The sequence below is a fragment of the Aspergillus candidus genome (genome assembly GCF_002847045.1).
Source record: "Aspergillus candidus strain CBS 102.13 unplaced genomic scaffold BDW47scaffold_23, whole genome shotgun sequence".
Classification (NCBI taxonomy): domain Eukaryota; kingdom Fungi; phylum Ascomycota; class Eurotiomycetes; order Eurotiales; family Aspergillaceae; genus Aspergillus; species Aspergillus candidus.
The window spans coordinates 122,272-143,880 of NW_020194028.1; the positions used below are offsets into that span (position 1 = coordinate 122,272).

General features: G+C 53.5%; 8 protein-coding genes across 8 annotated transcripts; 4 read left to right on the forward strand and 4 right to left on the reverse strand.

Moving 5' to 3' along the window:
• Positions 1 to 97: 97 nt before the first annotated feature.
• On the reverse strand, positions 98 to 2,131 carry BDW47DRAFT_106001 (chaperonin-containing T-complex subunit CCT8). Its single transcript, XM_024812684.1, has 3 exons — positions 1,997 to 2,131; positions 1,494 to 1,864; positions 98 to 1,394 (listed from the first exon to the last, which is right to left on the reverse strand). The coding sequence occupies exons 1-3, from the start codon at positions 2,053 to 2,055 to the stop codon at positions 133 to 135; spliced, it is 1,692 nt and encodes a 563-aa protein (XP_024671901.1). The 5' UTR covers positions 2,056 to 2,131; the 3' UTR covers positions 98 to 132.
• A 264-nt stretch (positions 2,132 to 2,395) lies between these two features.
• Positions 2,396 to 4,507, reverse strand: BDW47DRAFT_32484 (M48 family metallopeptidase). Its single transcript, XM_024818756.1, has 9 exons — positions 4,067 to 4,507; positions 3,667 to 3,908; positions 3,349 to 3,589; positions 3,265 to 3,289; positions 3,167 to 3,212; positions 3,041 to 3,104; positions 2,956 to 2,987; positions 2,837 to 2,895; positions 2,396 to 2,772 (listed from the first exon to the last, which is right to left on the reverse strand). The coding sequence occupies exons 1-9, from the start codon at positions 4,433 to 4,435 to the stop codon at positions 2,735 to 2,737; spliced, it is 1,116 nt and encodes a 371-aa protein (XP_024671902.1). The 5' UTR covers positions 4,436 to 4,507; the 3' UTR covers positions 2,396 to 2,734.
• Positions 4,508 to 7,498: 2,991 nt separating this feature from the next.
• Positions 7,499 to 9,140, forward strand: BDW47DRAFT_106005 (uncharacterized protein). The gene has a single exon (XM_024812685.1). It carries the CDS (start codon positions 7,891 to 7,893, stop codon positions 8,887 to 8,889), a length of 999 nt encoding a protein of 332 aa, XP_024671903.1. The 5' UTR covers positions 7,499 to 7,890; the 3' UTR covers positions 8,890 to 9,140.
• Positions 9,141 to 10,682: 1,542 nt separating this feature from the next.
• On the forward strand, positions 10,683 to 11,789 carry BDW47DRAFT_125882 (uncharacterized protein; the record flags this gene model as incomplete). Its single annotated transcript, XM_024816456.1, has 2 exons — positions 10,683 to 11,412; positions 11,488 to 11,789. The coding sequence occupies 2 exons, from the start codon at positions 10,683 to 10,685 to the stop codon at positions 11,787 to 11,789; spliced, it is 1,032 nt and encodes a 343-aa protein (XP_024671904.1).
• Positions 11,790 to 12,167: 378 nt separating this feature from the next.
• Positions 12,168 to 12,861, reverse strand: BDW47DRAFT_125883 (putative secretory component protein shr3; the record flags this gene model as incomplete). Its single annotated transcript, XM_024816457.1, has 2 exons — positions 12,168 to 12,757; positions 12,816 to 12,861. 2 exons carry the CDS (start codon positions 12,859 to 12,861, stop codon positions 12,168 to 12,170), a joined length of 636 nt encoding a protein of 211 aa, XP_024671905.1.
• Positions 12,862 to 13,490: 629 nt separating this feature from the next.
• BDW47DRAFT_131765 (uncharacterized protein) lies at positions 13,491 to 14,311 on the forward strand (the record flags this gene model as incomplete). The annotated part of the gene is made up of 1 exon (XM_024817391.1): positions 13,491 to 14,311. Exon 1 carries the CDS (start codon positions 13,574 to 13,576, stop codon positions 14,309 to 14,311), a length of 738 nt encoding a protein of 245 aa, XP_024671906.1. The 5' UTR covers positions 13,491 to 13,573.
• A 301-nt stretch (positions 14,312 to 14,612) lies between these two features.
• BDW47DRAFT_125884 (uncharacterized protein) lies at positions 14,613 to 14,903 on the forward strand (the record flags this gene model as incomplete). Its single annotated transcript, XM_024816458.1, has 2 exons — positions 14,613 to 14,731; positions 14,777 to 14,903. 2 exons carry the CDS (start codon positions 14,613 to 14,615, stop codon positions 14,901 to 14,903), a joined length of 246 nt encoding a protein of 81 aa, XP_024671907.1.
• Positions 14,904 to 15,427: 524 nt separating this feature from the next.
• BDW47DRAFT_106008 (Zn(II)2Cys6 transcription factor) lies at positions 15,428 to 18,559 on the reverse strand. The gene is made up of 3 exons (XM_024812686.1): positions 18,161 to 18,559; positions 17,889 to 18,089; positions 15,428 to 17,824 (listed from the first exon to the last, which is right to left on the reverse strand). Exons 1-3 carry the CDS (start codon positions 18,303 to 18,305, stop codon positions 16,065 to 16,067), a joined length of 2,106 nt encoding a protein of 701 aa, XP_024671908.1. The 5' UTR covers positions 18,306 to 18,559; the 3' UTR covers positions 15,428 to 16,064.
• Positions 18,560 to 21,609: the final 3,050 nt, after the last annotated feature.

The window sequence follows — 21,609 nt, forward strand, 5'->3', positions numbered from 1 at the left end:
ACTCCCCCTCCCCACCAGTCGTAGTGTCAAGAACTTTTTCATGAAGATCGTATCTCTATCACATACTATGTATTTCCTCCCTCCATAGACACATACGACCCAGTCCCCCGTCGGGTCCCTGCAACCTCACGCTTAGTCCTCATCCCAGTTGGGGTTGGGACCGGGCGGCTTGGGTCCGCCCGCTTGACGGGCCACGATAATCTGATCCACGCTGAGCACCGTCCGGGCCGCCTCGCTGGCCAGACGGATCGCCCAGCTCTTCGAGGCCAGCAGGTCGAGGATGCCCTCTTCCACCGTGTCGAGAGTGCCCGCCGACGCGGACGATTCCAGGTCCACACCGGTCGTCCAGTACGGCTCGTCGCTGTCGGAGCTGCCCTCCGCCGCGGCGTCGCCGTTCTTGCGCTGGTGCGCCGTGTAGAGCCGGGAGAGAACCTCGGTGGCGTCGAGACCCGCGGATTCCGCCAGCGTGCGCGGGATCACCTCGAAGGCTTCGGCGTACTTGCGGATGGCATACTGCGGCAGGCCGGGCGTCCGGTCGGCGAAGGCGGTGATCCGCTCGACCAGCTGGATCTCGGTCGCTCCGGCACCGGGCACCAGGCGAGGATCCTTGGTGACGGCCTTGACGGCGTTGACGCCGTCATCAATGGCCCGCTCCACGTCGTCCAGGTGGTTCTGCGTGGCGCCCCGCAGGACGATGGTCGCCGTGCGGGTGATGGTGCTGGGGTCCTCCTGGCGGAAGACCGTCACGCGGTCACCACCGATCTCGGTGGTCTCGACCACGTCGATGGAGCCCATCTCGTCGGGCATGGGGGCGCCCAGACGGGCCAGGGGGGTGGCACCCACGACGCGGCAGAGTCGGCGGAGCTCGAATTTCGAGAGAATCTTGACCACGAGGATGTTGAAGCGGTTGAGGTAGTGCATGGCGAGGTCACCGACGGTGGAGCCGCAGACGACGACGCGGACGCCGGAGTCGTACAGCTCCTTGACGGCCGCCTCCAGGCGCTCCTCCTCGCCCTTGGTGAAGTTGAGCATCTCCTCGGCGTTCTTCAGGAGGACAGTGCCCTTGGTCTCGGTCTGGGAAATATCGATCGGGCAGCTGAACACGCCGACCTTGGCCTTCTGGGCCTTCTTGATGATTCCATCGGGCTCCCGGCCAAAGACCATACCCTTGATCACGCGCGACTGCTCCAAGCTGCCACCCATGATCTTCACCACACGAACATTATCCACGTTGAAGTTGATCGGGTTCTTGGGCAGCACGGCCAGCACGGCCTCGGCCACCAGCGACGCCAGCAGATCCTCCATGCCGGACTGCTTGCTCGCGACCACGGTGCGGAGGGCCTTGGTCAGTTCGGTCTGGGATTGGAGAGACTGCAAACGGTCGACCTCGAGATCTTGACATCTGTTAGTGATGTGACGCTAGAGAGTGACCAACTAAAACGGAGGGGTAGGGGCGGGAGGGATGTATGAACGACCAACGACAAGACACTCACCTTCTAATACCTTCAGAGCGAAATTCTGCGCCTTCTCATAACCCAGTGCAATATCGCTAGTCTTCAGACCCAGACGAAGCAATTCCTCCGCCTTCTTGAGAAGCTCACCCGCCAAGATGATCACGAGGTTGGTTCCATCACCCATCTCCGCATCCTGCTGTTGACTGGACATGACGAGGAGCTTCGCAGCCGGGTGAACGACTTCGAGCTCGCGCAGGATGGACGCAGCATCAGACGTGAGGACCAACTTCTGCAGGTGGTTGATGACGATCTTGTTGCGGCCGTAGGGACCCAGCGAGGTCAGGACGGTCTGGGCGATGGCCTGGCAAGCCTCGATATTCCGGATGACGGCGCCGTCTTCGGCATCGTGACTTTTTGAATATCAGTTAGTTAATTGCGTGGGTTTCCTTTCGTTGTCTATAGTATCATTTTGGGTCGACCACAAAGAGCAAGCGGACTGAGGGGCGGGACAGCATTCCCGTTGTGCCCGGTGTAGAACTTACGTCTGGTAACCGGGTTTGAAAAGGCCCCCCTGGGAGGGACCCGGCATCGACAATGACATGACGAGAGAAAGTTGCCTCTAAGATGAAGAGACAAGATAGAATTGGAAGGGAAGAAAAGGGGTAGGGGGGTGAACAGCTGTTGGAGAGGAAGTTGGGGAATTTTGACGGAGCTTTTGATAATAATCGAGTCGGGGGGGACGATGTTTGCAGTGTTTGTACTGTTTGCACCGAGGGGCTGGACGTCGCTGTTACAGTATACTTGTATGGCTTCAATCCTCGTCTTGTTTACTTTCTGCAGCTCGAGTGGATCTGAAGTCTTAGTAGTGTCGTTGAATTTGAGTTCGGTGATTGAGCATATCTTGTTTCTACTTTTGAGTGTCGACACATCGACTACGAAATTTTCAATCCTACCCGTATGTCCACGTAGACCCCTATCTGCAAACACCGTCACAGGCCACGATCGGAATTAAACAGATCCTCAGACACAATGATAGAGAGATATTGAGCTGGACATGACTGACCAGCCCGGATTATTGAATCATCCAATTATCCGAGTCTTTGCAATATACCTCAAGTGGGCGCAAACGAGACCGTAGTGTCGAGTATAATACGGAAGTCTCAACATCAGCTATACTAGTAACTTACAATGTCAAGTGCATACTTCCAATACTGCTCTCGCTCTTGCATCGATGGCATTTTTTTATGATACACGAGATGGCGATCTGTACATTCATCCCCCTAACTCATCTGGCTGTAAGCCTCTTCAAAGTCCGGCACTGTGTAGGAGTACGTCAGCATTCTCTTCGTTCCCATCCAACATACAGAACGGATGGTCCTTACCGAATCCACCGAGGATTTGGCAACCGTTGTCTTCGTATATGGACTGCGCTTTGAACAATCTACATATGGTCAGCTCCGTTCTCTACGTCTCGTTGCGTCTCGGCAGTGGAGGCACTTACTGGTCACGGATGGACTCCATCCGGTTGTAATTCTAGAAGGTCAGCAACGTACGGTCGATTCGGGTCAAGTCGACAGGAAACCTACCGACGGATGCGTGGACAGGAATTGCGGGGGTTCCGCGGCCCCTCGTTGCTCCATGCGAGACCAACTGAAAACAAAAGGTCAGCCCACCCGACTGTCACCCAGTATCGAGAAAAGACAGAAACTTACAGGCTATATGCTTCCTCCGGATTGAAGCAGGCCTTGGCCATTAGCGCTAATCGCAATGTCAGCAAGATCCACCATGAGTTAGGGTGAGATTGACATACTCAGCCCGATGCTGTCGGCTTCGGCCTGGGGAAATCCTTGCGTCAATCAAACAGTCAATTCACTAGGCCTTGCTAGAGTCTCACCTCCTGGACCCGTGAGTTCGGCAGGCGATACACCAAACTCAACATCATGGCTGGAATCTGGCCCGAGATGTCGAACAGGAACGAAACGCCCATGGCAGCCACCATGGCAATCAAACTGTTACTCATGCGCTCAGCGGGGTGATGGGCCAGCACGTGGGCAATCTCGTGCCCGAGCACCGCCGCCAACCCGTCCTCATTCTGGCAGTAGGGTAAGATTCCCGTGTAGACAAAGACCTTGCCGCTGTATAAATCTGTTAGCCAGCTCACACATCAACCCCCGCTTGGCCAAGGACCAGATGACCCAAAGATTTCCCATACCCAGGAAGCACGAAGGCATTGGGGGTGTTGATATCGTCAATGACGTGAACCCTCCAGCTAGCACCCTCGAGCGGCGCCACCGGAATCAACCGTTGCAGAACGGTGTCGACCTTTTGGGAGAGCGGATGGTCGTAGGGAAGGATATGGCCGCGGTTCTCCTCCAGCAACTCCTCGTAGCTCTGCATACCCACCTTGAGCTCCTGCGCATGGGAGAAGCAGTTGAAACGCCGGCGACCGGTCATCTAAAAACAAAAGGTTAGCCATCTCCTTCCCTTCCTTCCCCGGGCCGGTTACGACGATTCGCAAGTCACCCCGGATGAGTCCTAGCTGCAACGAAAAGAAAACTGTTTCATCGTGGTGACTATTCTGGTCCACACCACGCAAAACAGCCGAGACGCACCTCCACATCTTCTAGGTTGAATGCATAGAATCCGCCGGCGATGCAGACTACTATGATCACCATTCTCCCTCCATTATGGTTCTCGACAAAGAGGGGGCGCTGGCCGTCGCCGAACCGCCGGTACCTATTCCATCGCGGGCTGGCGCTGGAGAACGGTCGGCGATGACCACGATGTAATATTTGTGAGAGGGACTGGAAGGGGCGATTCGAAAACCGGGACAATCGAGAGGGTGTAGAGGTTGAGAGGGCGCGAGAGAAGGAGAACGGCGAGGTTACGGGCGGAGGACGCGCGGGGAGGAACGCGGAGGGCGTGAAGAAGGATAAGGGGACTCGACGGACCAGCGGCTGGGTTACAGAAGGGCGAAACATGATCGACTTTCTGGCATACTAATACCTGTCAACCCGAATTGAGAGTGTGGGGGAGGGTGGATTGAAGGTCAAGAATTGAAGGTTGGTTGGTAAGTTTTGATTTTGATTGGGTTCGCGGAGCGGAGATCGTAACGCTTGCCGGGACGGGAGATCTCGATCGGACGGACCGTACTTTATTCTTTGATAGATCCACAACACCATAGGTTATGTATTGTTTGGGAGATTTGTACAGTGAAAATTCATCAGTTGAGTGTGACAGTGTTTGATTTGTGCTATAATTGCTGATAAGTTGAAGAATCGCGTTCAAGAAACTCAGATCGATGTGCACATATCAAGTAGCTTTGTTGTTTACAATATAGCATAATGATAGAAGTATCCACTAGATTGTTCATTATTGCCGGCAACCATATCAACAGGGTTGGACTATGTATATAGAGAGAGAAAGAGAGAAATATATATATTGAACAATGCTTGTCAGGATCTCCAGCTCCAAAAACAAATAATAATACAGCACTAAATGGCTTGCACCAGCCGTACCTCAGGTACTCACCACGTCGGATTGGCCTCCCTCACCACTGCTGGTCGCCTATATGATCGCTTGGTTGCACAAGAACCATTATCCTATCAAGAGTGAGTCTCTCATCCGCTGGACTTGTCTATCGAAATATAGCTGGCGTTCTTGCTGTCAGGGCGTGGGTCCCTGTCGGTCTGTTTCTAGTGACTCACTGGTTAAGGCTGCGTACAGTTGGAAAGCGATAGATATAATTGTTGCTGCGTGTCGATTCTCTTTGAAAGATTTTCAGTATTTGTTTATTGATAGTATGTCACAGAATGATCATGAAGCGCAGTTGTTTTGTGAGGTTGGGGATCGATCGTTAGTATGGTCATCCGGTCCTCTGTGAACGAGGTGATCAGTCTGTCTAACATGCTGGAATGGTTTTGGTTTCGACGCCTTGTGTTTCCTGGGTGCTTAGGGGGGACGATCATCTTTAGAATCTAATGAGTAGTCTAGCATTATGCTAGTCATGTTCGTCCTTCATATGCACACTATAAGACATTATGATGAAGAAGCATTTGTGTAGTTGAGTTCCCATCCGTAATACCAATTGCAAGATATATTAGTACTGATCAGGTATTATATACCGTACTGCATAGCATGCCCTGTATCCGATCACTCAATGCGGAAGATGTCATGGTTTAGTCTAGTTTCGAAGTTTACGGTCGATACTAAAATCAGAGTCTCGTTACTTGGGGTACCAAGAAGAGCCTACCAAGATAAAACATGGTTAAGAAGGGTATTCAATAAACAGTGTGGCGTTCAGACAAGGTTAATCCGAGCGTTGTACGTGGTGTCTCTGGGGTGGAAAATCAGGTCTGTCCGGTGCTTGCATCCGCAGGACTGTGGCATTGGTGAAGTATTCAGTAGCGACGAGTACCGTATCTCAGCTGGATGGATTATATCTACGGACTGGGGAATGAACCCATTCCCATGTTGTTGAATGCTGCTGGAGTGGGATTGGCTCATATTGCGCGATTGACAGACCGGTACGCCCTTGTGATCTCAACGCCTACCTTTGTGTCACTTACCCATTGGAGGATCATACCCCAGGCCTTCGCAGGTGGTCTTGTATTGGTAGTAGTTTAGCAGTGACAGGAATGCTCTATTGGTATCACCCACCTGCACATGCTCATGCAATGCATGTAAGATCCAGGACCCCCGAGCCGCCTTGTTCTTCTCCAGTCATGTAATGACCCGCAAGAGCTGGCACAAGACGGCCTGTGAACGTGTCACCATAAGCACCGACGGGACACCGGTGGCGTCGTTGGCGTGGTCTCCCTCGACATGCGCGCACCGTGCTGATACGGAGCCGAACGTGGGGTTGCGGTGGGATTTCTAGATGGATTAGATGCCTGTAGGCGTTGGCATGTCGGGTTCTATGCGCTAACACTTATGGGATTTTAAGCGAAGTTGACCATCCCGGCATATTCGTTTTGATAATGGAAGATAAGGAATGGGATCACAGTAGGCTCGGAACATCTGTGCTAGAAACGACCATCGCAGTTAACAAAGTATTCCAACCATGCGGCGGAGGTAGAACCTCGCTTAAGCGGTCACTTTGGACACTTATAGAGTTGTGACGGATCAAAAGCCTATCAAAGAGTGGGAAGCGTAGCGTAGGATCGGATCCAAGAGCCGGAAGGATGTAGTGGATAGAGGAGAGATCTGATCACCATCCTCGATCGTGCGAAGCAGCACTGAGCAAGTACTTTAGCCCAACAAGCAGCATTAGACTCATTCGACAGAATCCGAATCGACCCAAATTCCAATTGGGAGTCTATAGTCTACCACCGGCGATCCTCGACGACCTAGACAAATCGGACGACCCGGACGGACCCAAGAATGACCGCCCAACCAACAAGACGAGAAAAATCCAACAAGAAACAAAGTTCCATAGCAACAGACGCCGGGAAGTTGACCCCGGGCCAACAGGCCAACAGGCCAACACAGCCAGCCTATCCGCCATACCAGAACGGGGAAGTGCCGACGGCGTTAAGCGCCGGGCGACTCCTTCGACCAAATTAAGGTGAAAATCAAGCAGCGTCGCTGGTCAGCTCTGCCGCCCCGCTCGATACACAATGGAATTGAAGGATCCAACCGGCGGCCGCCATGAGCGGTCGGGGGTGATTGAGGGTAACGACCTGCTGGAAACCGGAGTGCCTCGAACCGCCACTAGGAGGCCGTGCGCGTTGAGGAGACGGCCCAGGGGGGATTACGCCGGGCACCTCTGATGGCGCGCGACAAAAGAATGATATTGGGTAGTGTTGGTGTTGGATGGGAAGAGGCTGGAACCCAGATATAAAAGTGGTCAATTCCTCTGAAGAATCCGTTCAGATGCCTGGATCGAAATCTTCATGATTATGATCTGATCCCGGTGCGCATTGGCATTGGACCCATACTGCCACGGCCTTGCTTGATCCAAAAGTGCCCACCAAGGCACTGATCCGCAGCACACGGTAAGAGACTCTAGCCTGAAATGATGGATGGGTGGAGGATGCAGTGATGGACGGAGATGGTGGTTCGTGAGTGGATGGAGACAAGTGACTGACGGCTGCCTCAGGTATCGTCCCGCCATACCGTATCATACCGTACCGTATCACTCATACGGGGCAGTACGGGGCACCTGATAAATAAAAGAACGATCTCCCTCCATCCTTTCTCTCTCTCTCTCTCTCTCTTCGTCTCTTCTTCTTCTTCTTCTTCTTCCTTCTCTGCTTGCGTGAGACCAAGCTGGCCCATCCCTCTCGTTCATTTTATTTCTTCTACTCGGGCCTGTCTCTTTCGTTGTCTCCACCGGTTTGGAGTAGAGGTTGAGCACGCCTACTGCCTCCGTCTAATCTATACGATCTATACCGACATCTATATAATCTTATATACTACCACTACGTCCATCACCATGCCGTCAGCAAAACCCTCTCTCCCCCCTCTCAGGACCCCCAAGACCATGACCTTCCCGTCGGAACTCCGCGCCGACACGGGGTCTAGCCTGTCGGACAATGTCAAGCATGAAGACGGTGGCATGTCGACCCCAATCACGCCGCCAGCAGCCTACACCGAGTTCCTGAAGGCCTTCACGCCGATCTTCTCCAGTCCATCCAGTGCCAACGTCAACTTCTCCCGTATGAGCTTTGATCGGCCCCCGGCCTACTCGCCGACCTCCCAGCCCGCCAGTGCCCTCCCAGGCGTTTCATTCTCCAGCTGCTCGTCGGCTTCTTCAACAGCCGATCCACCCCCTAAGTCCGCCAAAGAAGCAGAAGACGCAGAAGGTGAACGAGGCGGCCGCAACATGAGCAGCAACGCTTCTTTACCCCCACCGACCCCCTTCACCGCGCCACCGGTCCCCAATCATCATCATCACCTGCAACTTCCCCCACCTGGTCCCGTTCGACGGGATCCCCGCAGTCTGCGCAGTCTGCGCATTCCGCCCGCGCTGCGGTATTCACCTACGACGCCCGTGTCGGCGGCGGACTACTCCTTCTCTCCGCACAGTGCGACGATGCTGCGGTCGCCCTACTCGCCGGCGGACTGGAAGCTGCGGTACTATGAGGGGCCGCGCAGCGCGACGACCAGCAGCAAGGTCAGCGTGCGGCATGTGGTGACGCATACGGTGACGTACAAGCGAACGCAGCTTGATGCGCCGCCCAAGGGGAAGCGAAGGAAGTGTCACGACGATGATCGTACTGATCCGGAGGCAGAGGCGGAGGGTGTCCCGGAAAGGAAGAAGGAAGTGGAGAAGGAGGCAGGGAAAGAGAAGGAAAAGGCGAAAGAAAAGGAGGAGAGGGGTCAGGCGGATGAGGAGGCGGGGGAGAAGAAGGAGGAACCAAACGAGAAGAAGGAGGCGAAAGAGAAGAAGGAAGAGACGAATGAGGAGAAGAACACGAACACCGAGACTTAGGATCTTTCCTTTGTTTGTTTTGTCACTGGGAACACGTTTATTTGATGGATGGATGGATTGGACTAGGTATGGCAGGGAAATCACCGGCTGGCTGGTTAGTTGGCATGGTGTCCGGCGTTGGTATCGTTCTTGACTTTCTTTTCCCGTGATTTCTTTGGAAAATACGGGATCTTTTTCTCTCTGGTATCTGGAATGCGTGGAGGAAGAGCTCTCGTTACGACTATCATCTGCAATGAATAATGACCCTTTTCTTTTTTCTATCCTGACCTTGACGAATTGCTTAGAGATACTCATGACCAACGCATACATCTCTTCAGTTGGTCGGCTTGACCACCTGGAGTGACAACCTGGATAGGCCTGCTTGTCTGCATGATAGGTGCATGTTGATAGCGGGTGGTACCTGTGTAAGTATCAGGTAGGGCTATTACCAGATAAATTACGAGATACCGGAGACTGAGGCATCGATACAGCGGATGATTGGATCCGACAGCGCGCAGGGCGTTTCAACCGGTCTGCAGAATGCAGATGTTTCAAGGGGTTGTATCTTTACAAGTACTATCGTACCAGATAGATTACCTCCAGGTAAACATCTCCAGGTATAGCTCGGTATTGGTAAAGTAGGATCGGACCAAACCTTCCTCCCCTCTTTCACCCTTTTTTCGTGTTTTGAATTTTGAATTTGGTTCGATCTGATTTGATACGATTTTCCTTCCCTCCTCCCATCACCAGCTGAGTCCTTCCCTCACCAATCAGTGACGCAGCCTCCGATGTCTTGGAGCCAGTTTAAGCGCCGGCGCTAGACTGGTTCGGGGATCGGTGGGGCGGCGGGATTTCCCTCGTGGAGTCGGGGAACGTCGTGGGCGGTTATCTCGAGGTACCAGGAAATACCTACCCCTGGTACTGCTCACCTCCTGCTTAGCAGGTAGTACAGATCCGTTAGGTACGTGCTGGAAACACCAGAAATGGCTGGCTTGAGACCATGGGAATTGGGAGAACCCGTCAATGGACGACAGCCGCCGTGTCTTCTGTGACTCTGTCCGTCACCCCGCATGCTGCAGTCTGATGTTCTATTTTCATCACGGACCCCGGTGGATACGTCCTGATTGGGTCAGTTATTTTTGGCTCTGCAGGGCCAGGTCCATGGATACTAGGTAGATACCTAGGTAGTAGGTACCAGGTAGGCAAGGTACTCAGGAGGCAGGAGGTTAATACTGTTCCGTTGATCAATCCTGTTATATCCAGCCGTGCGTCCCCTCTCCAGCGGCGCCTGAATCACTCCGCCTATCCAGTGTCCAGTATCCATTCATCCTGATACTCAACACCCCGCTCGATCGCCCCCTCCCGTCACAGAAGTCCCGGCGGCTATCCCACCGGGTGACGAGATGCAGGGTCATCACTCGGGATGGGCCAATTGGGGGTGTTGTATAAGGCGATGTCTTCAGGAAGTCGGCTGAAGGATTAGTCGGATGGGGTCTGCATGTCGATCGTCTGCAGTCTTCCCTTCAGTCTGATGACTTGAGATGTATCCTGGTATGAACCAGGTCCTCCGTACTCCGTACAGTATGCTATGTATGTATGAGGATCGAAAGTCCCGAAGTCCATGTAAAGATGCCGAGCGCCAAGACACCACCCCCCCCTAAAAATAGAACCCACGACGCCCCCTCCAATCTGTCAAATCACCATCGCCAGCGTCATTCTTTCTTTCATCCCTCTTTCTATCCCCTCGATCTTCTGCCCCCCCCTCCATGCATCCCCCTCCTTCCCGGGCGGTTAACTGAAATCACCCAGTCACCATGTCGACCTCCCCGGCCTCAGACCCCCAAATTCCGACCCCCCAACCGCCGCCCCCGCTGACCAACATCAGCGCTTTAGCCCGCTTCGAATTCGAGGCCGGCAAGGCCAACGATGGTACCAAGGTCTTGATGATCGAATGGGAGGACCAAGACCACCGCCCCTCCTCCGGCTCCTGGCACGTCACCTGGGAAGGCAAGCAGGCTGTCCTCCCCGCCGACGAACAAGCCAACGACCACACCCGCCGCCTCTACTTCCTTCTACCACCCCACGTTACCATCCCGCCCGTCGTCTCCCTCGCCTACGCGCCCCGAGACCAACTAGACGGCCCCGACCCTCCGCTCCTGCTTAACCCCCTCCCCGCCATCTTCCCTCCGGAGCTGGGCGCCACGGGCTCCTCCGCCGGCCGCAAGGGCGTCCTGCACACCATCTGGGCCAAGAAGCGCCTGCGCGTCCTCGACCAGGAGATCCAGCAGGAATGCGAGAGTAACGTCGAGGGCGTCGCCCTCCACATGGCCCTGCAGGAGAAGGACTGGATTGAAACCAATTTCGGCGTCTCCAACCAACACTCCCACCTGTCCAAGGCGAAGGATGCTGCGTCTACTGCGAACCCCGCGTATCCCATGGGGCCGACGACCCCCGTGTCGCCCACGACGGGAGGGAAACTGGGCGAGAAACTCAAGGGACTGAAGTTGCAGACGGGGGATGGGCAATTGTCGCCTCTATCGGACGGTTTGTCTCCTTTTCTGTCTTTTGTCACTATCTCTTCTTGTCACACCCCCAATGCTAATTACATCCTACATATAGCCCACCACCTGCTCTCCCCCGAATCCCCCGACGTAGCCGTCTCCTCCTTCAACTCCTTCCACCGGCAGACGCAGCCCCAGCCCCAGACCCAACCGCAAACCCAACCCCACATCAAAGCCGTCCTTCCCCCGGAATCCATCCAAGCCCAGCAACCCGCCCACGGCTTCGCTGCCATGGGCACAAGTCGCACCGTGGGACGCTCATCCGGCGGCGACGATGAACTCTTCGCCAAGGCGTTGAGTCCGCGCACGCCTGATCTCCCCCGGAGTCCGTTCTCGTTTGCGCCAGAGAGGTTGGTTTGAATTTCCCCCCTTCACCTTTTGTTGTTTCCGTTCGTTGGGTCTGTAAAGAAAAAACCACATCACTGTGCTGTAGTACCTGTCTCTTTTTTTTCCCCTATGATTCCCCTGCTGCATTTATTTGTTTATTTATTCGGACTCTGGAATGTGATCGCTTGATTGTTGATTTGATTTTGGTTGTTGATGTTACGATGATGATTGATGTACGTATGGACTATGTATGGATGGGTTGTATATAGATCGTCACATATCACCACGTGGGATGGGGTTAGGAGAGCAGAAGTGATTGTACATAGTAGATACAATGACAAGAAACAAACCCCTTCAACCACACCAAAGCTGGGAAAAAGTCATGCAACCCAAACAAACAAAGAGGAAAAACTACCGATTCTTCTTCCCCGCCTTCTCCTTCTCCTTCTCGCCCTTCTCGCCCTTCTCACCCTTCGCGCCCGAAAGCGACTCATACTCCTGCTCATTCTTCCTCTCCGCATACCACTGCCCCGCCTGCAGCACCAACACGCCGACCAGCACCAGCGCAAGGATAGTGTTACTCGCAGCCAACACCTTCAGCGAGTCCTCGCGACCAAGGATCTGCTCCCCCTCGGCCAACTCCTCACCCACACCATGGCCGGACATCAGTTCCACGCCGTAGCGGCCACCCGAGACGAGACGCAGACCCTTGACGGTGTTTGCGATGTAGACGGTGATGCCGCACATGTAGAGGACGAGGGAGGCGCCGTCGAAGAGCATGTTTGATTCGGAGGGGCGGTATAGCTTCGCGAGGATGCCGGCTAGGCCGAGGAACATGACGATGTGGAGCATGCGCGGGATGAGGGGCGGCGAGGCGTGCAGGAACCTGAGGTGCGCTTCGAAGTAGTCATAGTGCGTTGCCGGGGTGGGGGTCGGGGACCATAGGATTGGGTAGTCGTAGGGGAAGAGGGAGAAGATGATTCCGAGGAAGAAGCTCGTTGCTGGGGTCTGGCTGTTAGTTTAGCTGTATGGGGTTTGGGGGGGGAGGGAGGGACGTACGGCAGACGATGAGGAAAGTCGCGAACGACCCGTTGCGAATGGCCATTGTGACCTGGTTTGGGGGGGTAAGATAGACAGAGAGAGAGAGAGAGAGAGGTGAGGTTGTTGAGGTGAGAGACGAAAGGGAATCGAGAGAGAGAAGGTCATGTTGGTTCCTCAGGAATCGATGATCGGGCGAGGTGGCGCCAAGACCCCGCTTATTGGCGCCTCGGTTAGCGGTGGCCTGGACTCTTGGAGACTCCTATCTACATATCTGAGTAATATCTATGATACCATCCGAGAAACTTATGGGCAGAGACTGAGAGGCTGATTTGAAGATAGACAGTAGATGGATGATCGAGGACTAATTGACCTCGCGACATCTACATCCAAAGCAATAAGACAGCTTACCATAGCGTGCAGACTGTCTGCACGCGAATGTGGTTGCGAAGATGTGTGACTGTCAGGCAACGGCATGCTTTCCGATAACACTGTCGCAAAGCCATGGTTGACTCTATGGGTGCCATGGAATGTCTACTATTCCGCAGTATTTCGCGTTAAAGGTTCATCGTCAGCGTGACTCGCCAAAGGGGAAAGTATACGTCAAATAGACGACCAAATATCGTCATTCCCCCAGATCAAGGGAACCATCATAAATAGTCCGCTCCTTTCCAGTGACCTGGATAAGGGAATCGACTTTCATCAATGATATCTTCATTCTATCAGCCCACTTCAACTTGAACTACGTATCTTTCTTCGTTGCAATCGAGAATCTCAATATGACGCAAAACGCGCTGTTTCAACGTGAAGGGACGTTCGATGAGAATGCTCAGAAAGTAAAAAAGCAATGGGAGTCTTATACGGCCTCACCGGAAGTCGAATCTAATGACCGAAAGAACTGGGCGGTGCCCTATCTGATGCTCCGCGAGCGTGGCTTCGCTTACCTACAGCGACGACGTCGCTTGATTGAAGAGCGAGACGCTTTATACAGTACTGCAAAACTTTCTACTAGACAGCGTCCTTTCTCGGTCATTGCAATCGTTAGATCGGCTTTGCAGAGACATCCCCCGAAAAGGGTAGGGGCCGATGACAAGAAACTACCGAGCTATGAGACCGCCTGCAAGGATGCAGCAGCTCGGATGGATCAAAAAATCCAGCAGCTACTGGAAAGTTACTGGAAAACGCGCAAAATCTTGTGGGACATGGACTCGGAGATAGTACGGTCACAAAGTATGGCGAAAATCAAGACAGTGTGGAACTGGTATGATCCGGGTGGTCGTCTCTATGCTTGGGTCTTGGACTGTTTGGAATGTGCGAGCACGGGGGGTTGCTGCGGACGGGACTGTGGCTGCTGTGAAAAACCACTTATTACCTACAGGGAGCCCATGAAACGGCATGTTGCGGAAAGCAGAAAGCTCGTTGGGGTTTATGGTCATTGCACGGCCGAGTGCCCTTGCTGTATTCGCGTCCGAGGGCGATACCACCCCCATCCGCGCCTTCCACCTCTAGATGTCTGATTTGCTTCAGAGGAGGAATAGATCCCCGGCCTGTGCGAATGTTTTTGTTTTCTCTTCTTCTTCTTCTTTGTCTAGCAAGCTTCCAGCTACACACTCGTTTACTTTACGTATTAAAGTAATACACTCATTTAAACAACTTCATTATCCCCCACTCTCTTTCGCTCATAACCCCAAATCCACCTTCCTTTCATCGCCATGCCGGGGTATATAGAGCCCGGCCACATGTCGATGATCATTCCGGTGATCATCGTCTTGTTTGTTTCAACCGTTCCGTCAAGCCGGGTTTATTGAGCCTCGCCACATGTGGATGGTCATTGTGGTGATCAACGTCTGGTTCATTTTCAAATCCTTCTCTGTGGTAATCGACGAGTTCGCCGAATGGGTGCGGTTCAAGGTCCAGCATCGATTGGGCTGGCAAGAGTAAGTCTCGACGCACAACCCAATCTGCCAACTTACGATTGACAGAGAGCAGCTCATCGACCAACTCGGCGAATGCCTCGGAGGCCAGGCCAGACCGCCGTTGGCGTCTGACGCGCCTGGTAGCGAGTATCATCCGTCGATTACCATGGAGGACCCGGTGACCCAATGCTGATCCTTGCACGGGCATTGAAGAGGATAGTGTTGGACGACCTATGCTATCGTTACATCTAACTTGCTCGAGATGTCGAGCTGAAGTCCCAGTGCTGACAGGTAGGTGAAACATCTGTTTTAGTGATGCGGGCTAACAAAAGGAGGTATAGGTTGTCCCCGAATACCTGCCCTTGGTGGACACGGTATTTCCAGTGACTCTCGGATCGCTTCAACGCCTGCCAATTTGCACCCGCCGCGCGAAGCAACGCAAAGTGTAAGGAAGGGCATGCGGATTGATTCAATGGTTATCAAATGTTGCCAACTGTCGCTGTATGGCGGTTATATACCTGTAGCATTACGTTGGCTACCATCTATTTTACATTGCTTATCTATCTCACTCTTGTTCTGTCATGTTGTTCTCTTCCTAATATTTTAACAAAAAGAAGTCTTGAATATCGTAGCGTATATTGTAATGATACGTATATGTGTTTTTTGGAGAATATACCAGGTCTACGAACTGTCTACTCTAAACGGAATGAGAACATCTCCACCAGAAAGTCTTCACATATAAGCCTAGCTCCTACATAACTCCCATAATGCCCCACATATAACATGATATCATGTCTACTCGTACTCAAAAGAGGGTATATCGTTCCAAAGCATAACCACCAAGCAATCCCCTACCTCACCTCTCCACACACGCTCACTCACTCACTCACTCACTCACTCATTCAAAGACTCACTCACTCAATCACACACAAACACAAACACCAAAATCCAAAAGCGCCGTCAATGCATCGTTCCCGCAATGCATCCCGCATGAGTCCCAAACGATTGACTCGAGATAGCCACTTCCCTTTCGACATGTCAGACGCTCAGACGGAAGTCACATCCCACGAGAAGGGAACAGTGACCCAGGGTGGGTGTTGAAAGGTCGTCGGGACGGGCCATTGGTTGGATTAGCCCTGGGTCGGGACGATTCCCTGGGGATGTGGTGTGGGGGTTGGAGTTGACTCTCCCGTCTTGATTCGAAACGACTGCTCTCCCGTGCCAGACCCGCTAGTTCCCCTCTCGAGGGAGGGTAGGGGAGAAACCAGGGAGTGGCTGATTCTCGTAATTGGTGACTACCACCAATTCTTGTAAACAAGAAAGAATAAGAATAAGAAGAAAAATCAAGCCAGAATCACAGCAAAAGGTAGTTCCATCCGTTTCGGTGCATCACCTCGCGCCAGTGCACCGCCATCGGTTTGTTCATCTCGGACGATACACCCCATTCGACACTCTGGTCAGGGGAGTGTGAATCGCGCTCCACGCCATCCACGACATCTCCCTCGACCCCTTCCTCCAGTTTCAGCACAGGGCTGGACGGCGCTGAACCAGACGATAGGCCCGGGTTCTCCTCCAGGGAGGGCACGGGCGGCTCGTCGTTGACGCGCCACACTTCCTGCAGTAGGCGGTACATGCGGCCGAAGCTGCCCAGGTCGGCGTGTTCACCTAGCGCGGCCACGCGCTCGCCGAGGACCAGACGCAGCGGGCTCTCCGGCACGGAGTGGGCTCCTGCGATTAGAAGCGGCCATACCAGGGATCGGTCGTAGCCCTCGGGTCCGCCTGGGATGTATTGCAGAGTTGTGGCCAGCGCGGCGACCAGGTTGAGGTTGCTGTGCTGGTGGCGGTCGAAGCCGGGGACCAGGCTGCAGAGGTAGATGCGCGCGGCGATGCGGAAGACGGCTGTCATGTTCTTGGTTAGGATCTCGGGTCGTAGGAGGCCTGTCGTGGGCGAGAAGGGGCTCTCCAGGGTTTGGTCGGCTGGCTCGGTGAACTCTAGTTGGCGGCCTAGTGCTGAGACGTGCGAGCAGACGCCCATCGGGTCGATGCGGCCTTCGCCGGCGAGGGCCTCTAGGCAGCTGATCTCTGAGATTAGGTACATCACCCGGTCGTCGCAGCCCATTAGTTCGCGGAGGCCCGACGATGACCCGCTTAGGTGCTTGGCGCGGTAGGTGTGCGCGAACTCGGGGGTGCGGCCGTGCATGGTTGCGCCTAGGATGTCGATCCACGAGGTGAGGGTCATGTTGAAGGGGGGCAGCATGTACGGCGTGCCGACGGCCCCGGAGAGACCTAGCCGCTGCACCAAGTTGGAGGCCGCTTGGAAGTGGTCGAACCAGGGGATATCGGGCAGATTGTCGTCGGCGGGTCCCACGGAGCAGTGGAAGAAGATCATGGCGAGCGTGGCGTCTAGGATCTCCTCATGCTTGGTGTCCTCGCTGAGCGCCTGGCACAACTGCGACACCGCCTCAAACCGGTGGCGCATTATGTCGTGGTCGATCTGCTCGCCGACGATCCCCTCGGTGGTCTTGAGGTGGATGGCGGCCACGCTGAGGCAGCAGTGCAGGTAGCACCGGTTCGTCTCCAGCGCCTGCAGGATGGCTTGCGCGCGCAGGTGCCCGCGCTGGTGCGCCTCTAGTACGGGGAAGATCATGCGCAGCACGTTGTGGATGAAGTGGTCGAGGAGCGGCCGGTCGTGGTCGGACACGGGAATGTTGGCTTGCAGGAGGGCGTACGTCTGGTCGAGGCTGGGGTCGCAGAGGGTCGGGTCGATACCCGGGAGGGCGGGCTGTGCCTGGCCGAAGTACTCGTCGTGGAACCACTCCTCGCCTGGGAAAGTGGGCAGGGGGGCATTCAACTGTGGGGGCGCGAAGGAGCTGAAGGTGGACGTCGATGAGTCGTGGCGCAGGGGCACGTCGTTGACGAAGGTGTGTCGCTCGGTCTTGACGTCAACCTCGTAGGGGGTGCACTGCGGATAGAGAGCTTGGGACATGACGGGGGTCGGCATATGGGAGGAAGAGAAGATGTCGTACTGCTCGGGGAAGACGGGACGGCCAAATTCGAACTCGGTTGCGGTGGGCGATGTGACCGTGATACTGCGGCTGTGGCCCGACGCATCGACTGTCTTGGGTCAGAGGGGAGGAGGGCGAGAAGAAAGGAGTAGACTTGTGAAGAAGAAACCTACCAGTCATGGTCCCATTGCGTTCATTCATCTTGGTCTGCTTGATCTTGTTCTTGATGCGCTCCTTCTGGATCTTCCGCTGCTCGGCATTCCCCCACCAGATGGGGCGCTTATATTCGCATTTCACGTTGAGGTTGTTGCAGGCTCCACAGGACGGGTGTTTCTCGTCACACTTCTTCCGACGCAGACGGCACGTAAAACATCCTAATTTCCCGGCGTTTGTTGAGTAACTAGGTCCCTTGTCTAGGATTGGGAGAGAACAGAGTGACGCTTACCGGAACGAGACCGTTTGTGCAGCTTGACAGCGGCCTTATCCATGAGTCCCGAGGCCTCCTCACTCCCGGACGATGACTGCGACTCGATCATCTTGGTCGACATCACGTTGGTCGAGGTAGATTTCTTCTTCGGAGCGGCCGGCATCGTGTGTTGATTAAGTATAGATTCGATAGAACCGTAATTCGGAATCAATCCGAAAGGGAAATGCGGACAAGGGAAAGGACCGGAACACAGTCGACTGGCGAGCTGAGGGCAAGATTAAGGGCAGGATTAAGGGCAAAGCTGAACCAGCAGGCTTTGCAGACACCAATTCAAGCAACACCGCGGGGGTTAAGAGAATGAAAGCGAGGCGAATCAACACGCTGGGAGGTGAGAGACCAGACCGGCCGAGGAGACGGCGGGAACTGCAAGCTTTAATAAAGACATGATGGACCGATCATGGACCGGGGGTGTTTCTATTTTGATCGCACACGCCGCAGGAACCTTCGACGCCAACTGGGGAGGGGATATCCGATTGCGGTGGTGGGCGCGCAGTCTCGATTGGTGGAGAGGGTTGATCGCAGGGACGATCCGCTAGCAGGGGAGGACATCATGCACGGGCCGGGAACTGAGGCTAATTTTGGATAATTTTGGGATCATTCCACCAGCGTTGGCGCTCATGCCGCATCCTTCAGCTTCTTGGAGGGGGTGATTGGCTGAGGAGAGATCTTCTCGTTCTTGGGATGAGGTCTGCCCGTGGGAGGGATCTGTGCGACTGCAATCTGTGGTTTCCTTTCTTTCTTTCTTTTTTATCTTATTTTTATCTGTGTTCGTATTTTCCTCTCCTATGAGGTATTTGTCCCAATAGGACAGCCTTATCTCCCATCGTATCGTCTCTCCCTGGGTGGCCTTTCAAGATTCTATCCCCATGTTCTAGCTAGCATCTCCGGGGATACCCATCGGGTGAGAGACTGGAGAGAGGAACGAAGTGACCTTGTGACATGAAGACATTAGGCTTGGACCGGGACATGTTTGACCAATAACAAACAAACCGAGGGTGTTAATTTAGGGAACCCAGCCAACAATAGTCCCCAAGGGGTAATGGTTGAGGACTGAGCACCGAGCATGGACCGGGGGGGAGGCGGAGGAGCGAGGTTGGTGAGCACGAAGCGGGGATGGCGATGGAGACTGCTGTATGGGGGAGCCCACAATTGAGACTAGAGTAGCGCCAGGAGCCAAGCTTTCCCATCTGACTGCAGGATTGGTTGGGCCGGACGGGGAGTTGGTGCAGGGACGGGAAACCCGCCGCCAACCATGGACCATTCATGGTCGAAAGTTGCGTGCCAGATGTGACAGTGGGCTTTAGCTGCAGGAGCAGGATGCAGTAAATTGGCTCACTCGGGCAAGCAAGGCTTCCATAATTAGCCTTGCAGGGCGTCAATTAAGGATCTTTGATTGGGAATGGGTTAGCTCGCCACTAATCCTGCAGTCTCGATCTCGAGTCACATCCTGTCACACGGTTGGTAGAATCTAACTATTGAATTTGTCATGGTCGCGGTTGAGACTAAGAGACGGTAGTGGAACGGTGTGAAGATGGGGCAGTATGAAGATGAAGATCATGATAATGTAAGATACGGAGAGATGAGGATATGAGAGATGAAGGCGAAGACGAAGATGAAGTTGAGATAAAGTCAAGATCAGATCAAGATAAGAGGAGACAAATCGGCCAAAGCAGACAAAGGAGCCAAATGATGCAAATGGGGAAAATGCGCCAAGACTTCATGCAGACCGTTCTTTGATCCATCTGATCTATCACTTCATCATCATTCACTATCAAAACTAACAGATACTACCAAGATGACAGGTTCCACCATCAATGTCCTTCTTTGCCAGACAGACTCCCGTGCCTCATGCCGCCATCCCCTTTGTACGGATTGTTCCGAGGTCACACATCGGCATCTCTCGTCCAACCAATCTGACCCAACACCCCAAATTAAGCGCCTTTCGGATCATCATTAGGTGGATATATATTCTTAGAACAGACCAAGAACTGCGGGGTTCTGACCAAAAATATACACTAACAGAGTAATATAGGTGTGATTGATGAACCCAAAATAGATCCCACATCTGAAATATTAATAGCAATTCTCATTGAACGCGCTCTAGTGGACAGTAATTAGCCCTCGCTAAATCCCCGAGCGGTCCTACAAACTATCCCTGCGGATCGAAAGGTCGCACGGATGGCACCTCGCTGGAAGAGATTCCTGCAGCAATCCGTGATTGAACTGCAGTCTGCAGAGGTACAGTGGTGGGCACTGTCGTACACCTGTCTTTCTTTCCTGCCGATAGTACGCGGTCTATAGACTGGGCAATCATCCGGTTAGTCTTGCCCTTTCAGCCTCGTTCCACTCACCCTTTGGGATCTTTCATTGCCGCAAATGGACTACACCCCTCGTCCATTCATTAGACGCTGGGGTGTCTTCAGTTTAGGCGGCAGGCCAATTCTAACACTGCTATTACGGCCATCTATTCATAGGTCCCACAAGCCCTATCTAAGGAATCCGCTGGTAGTTAAGTCATGGTCAAATCTCCAAGCATTAGTCCCGCTGGTGGGCGGCCTGGTCTGTGCAACATACCGTAGTGACTGGAATGCAGCCTTCTGGTCTTTCAAAATCATGCATAGTAGGCCATGGATGATCCATCAACTCTACTTTCCACTAATCGCTTCTTTGTATACATTGGCATACGCCGCGATGTAAAGATGACTATAAGAGGGTACCCGAAGAGCTCAAAAGGGTGTAGATATCTTTTGTAGCCGAGTGGTATTCCTTCCCACAAAATATATGTATGGCATATGGTTCGTTCCGGTTGGTCTAGAAGACAACCATTCGTCCACTCCCTACAACAGATAACACGAATAATCCTCTGACCTCACAAGCTTATCTTCATCGAGTAATGAACTAATTGGTTTTCAAGACTTCGAGCTTGAGCCTCGTCATACATAACCACTGGGCTGTACTCCAGGACCCAGCCTGCACCTGATCCTCTTCTTGGTGCAGGAAAATTAATTTGTGATAGTTAGACAGCAGGCCATATCTAAATCGGAGGTCAAACATGCACGCCACGGTTTGCCCTCTTCTGAGCAATATCTGCCATGCAGAACCGAATATCATCAGTATCTTAATAATCCGTCCTGCTCGACGAGCGAGACTCTAGTCAGAGGCACAAACAGTGTCGAACACGAGACCGCATATGTGACTGTTTTCTTAGTTCGAATGATTCATCTCCATCAATCCGTCGATCTTGTGTTCTGTTGAAAACCGCAACACATCACCGAGACCCTGTCAGGCGCATTGCTAACTCGGGGTAGGCAGTAGTTTCCCACCATATACGCCACAGTTGAAGTACTCCGGAATCTAGCTATGGTTCCGGTGGTTTCTATCCAGCATGGTACAAGGATAGCCTGCTG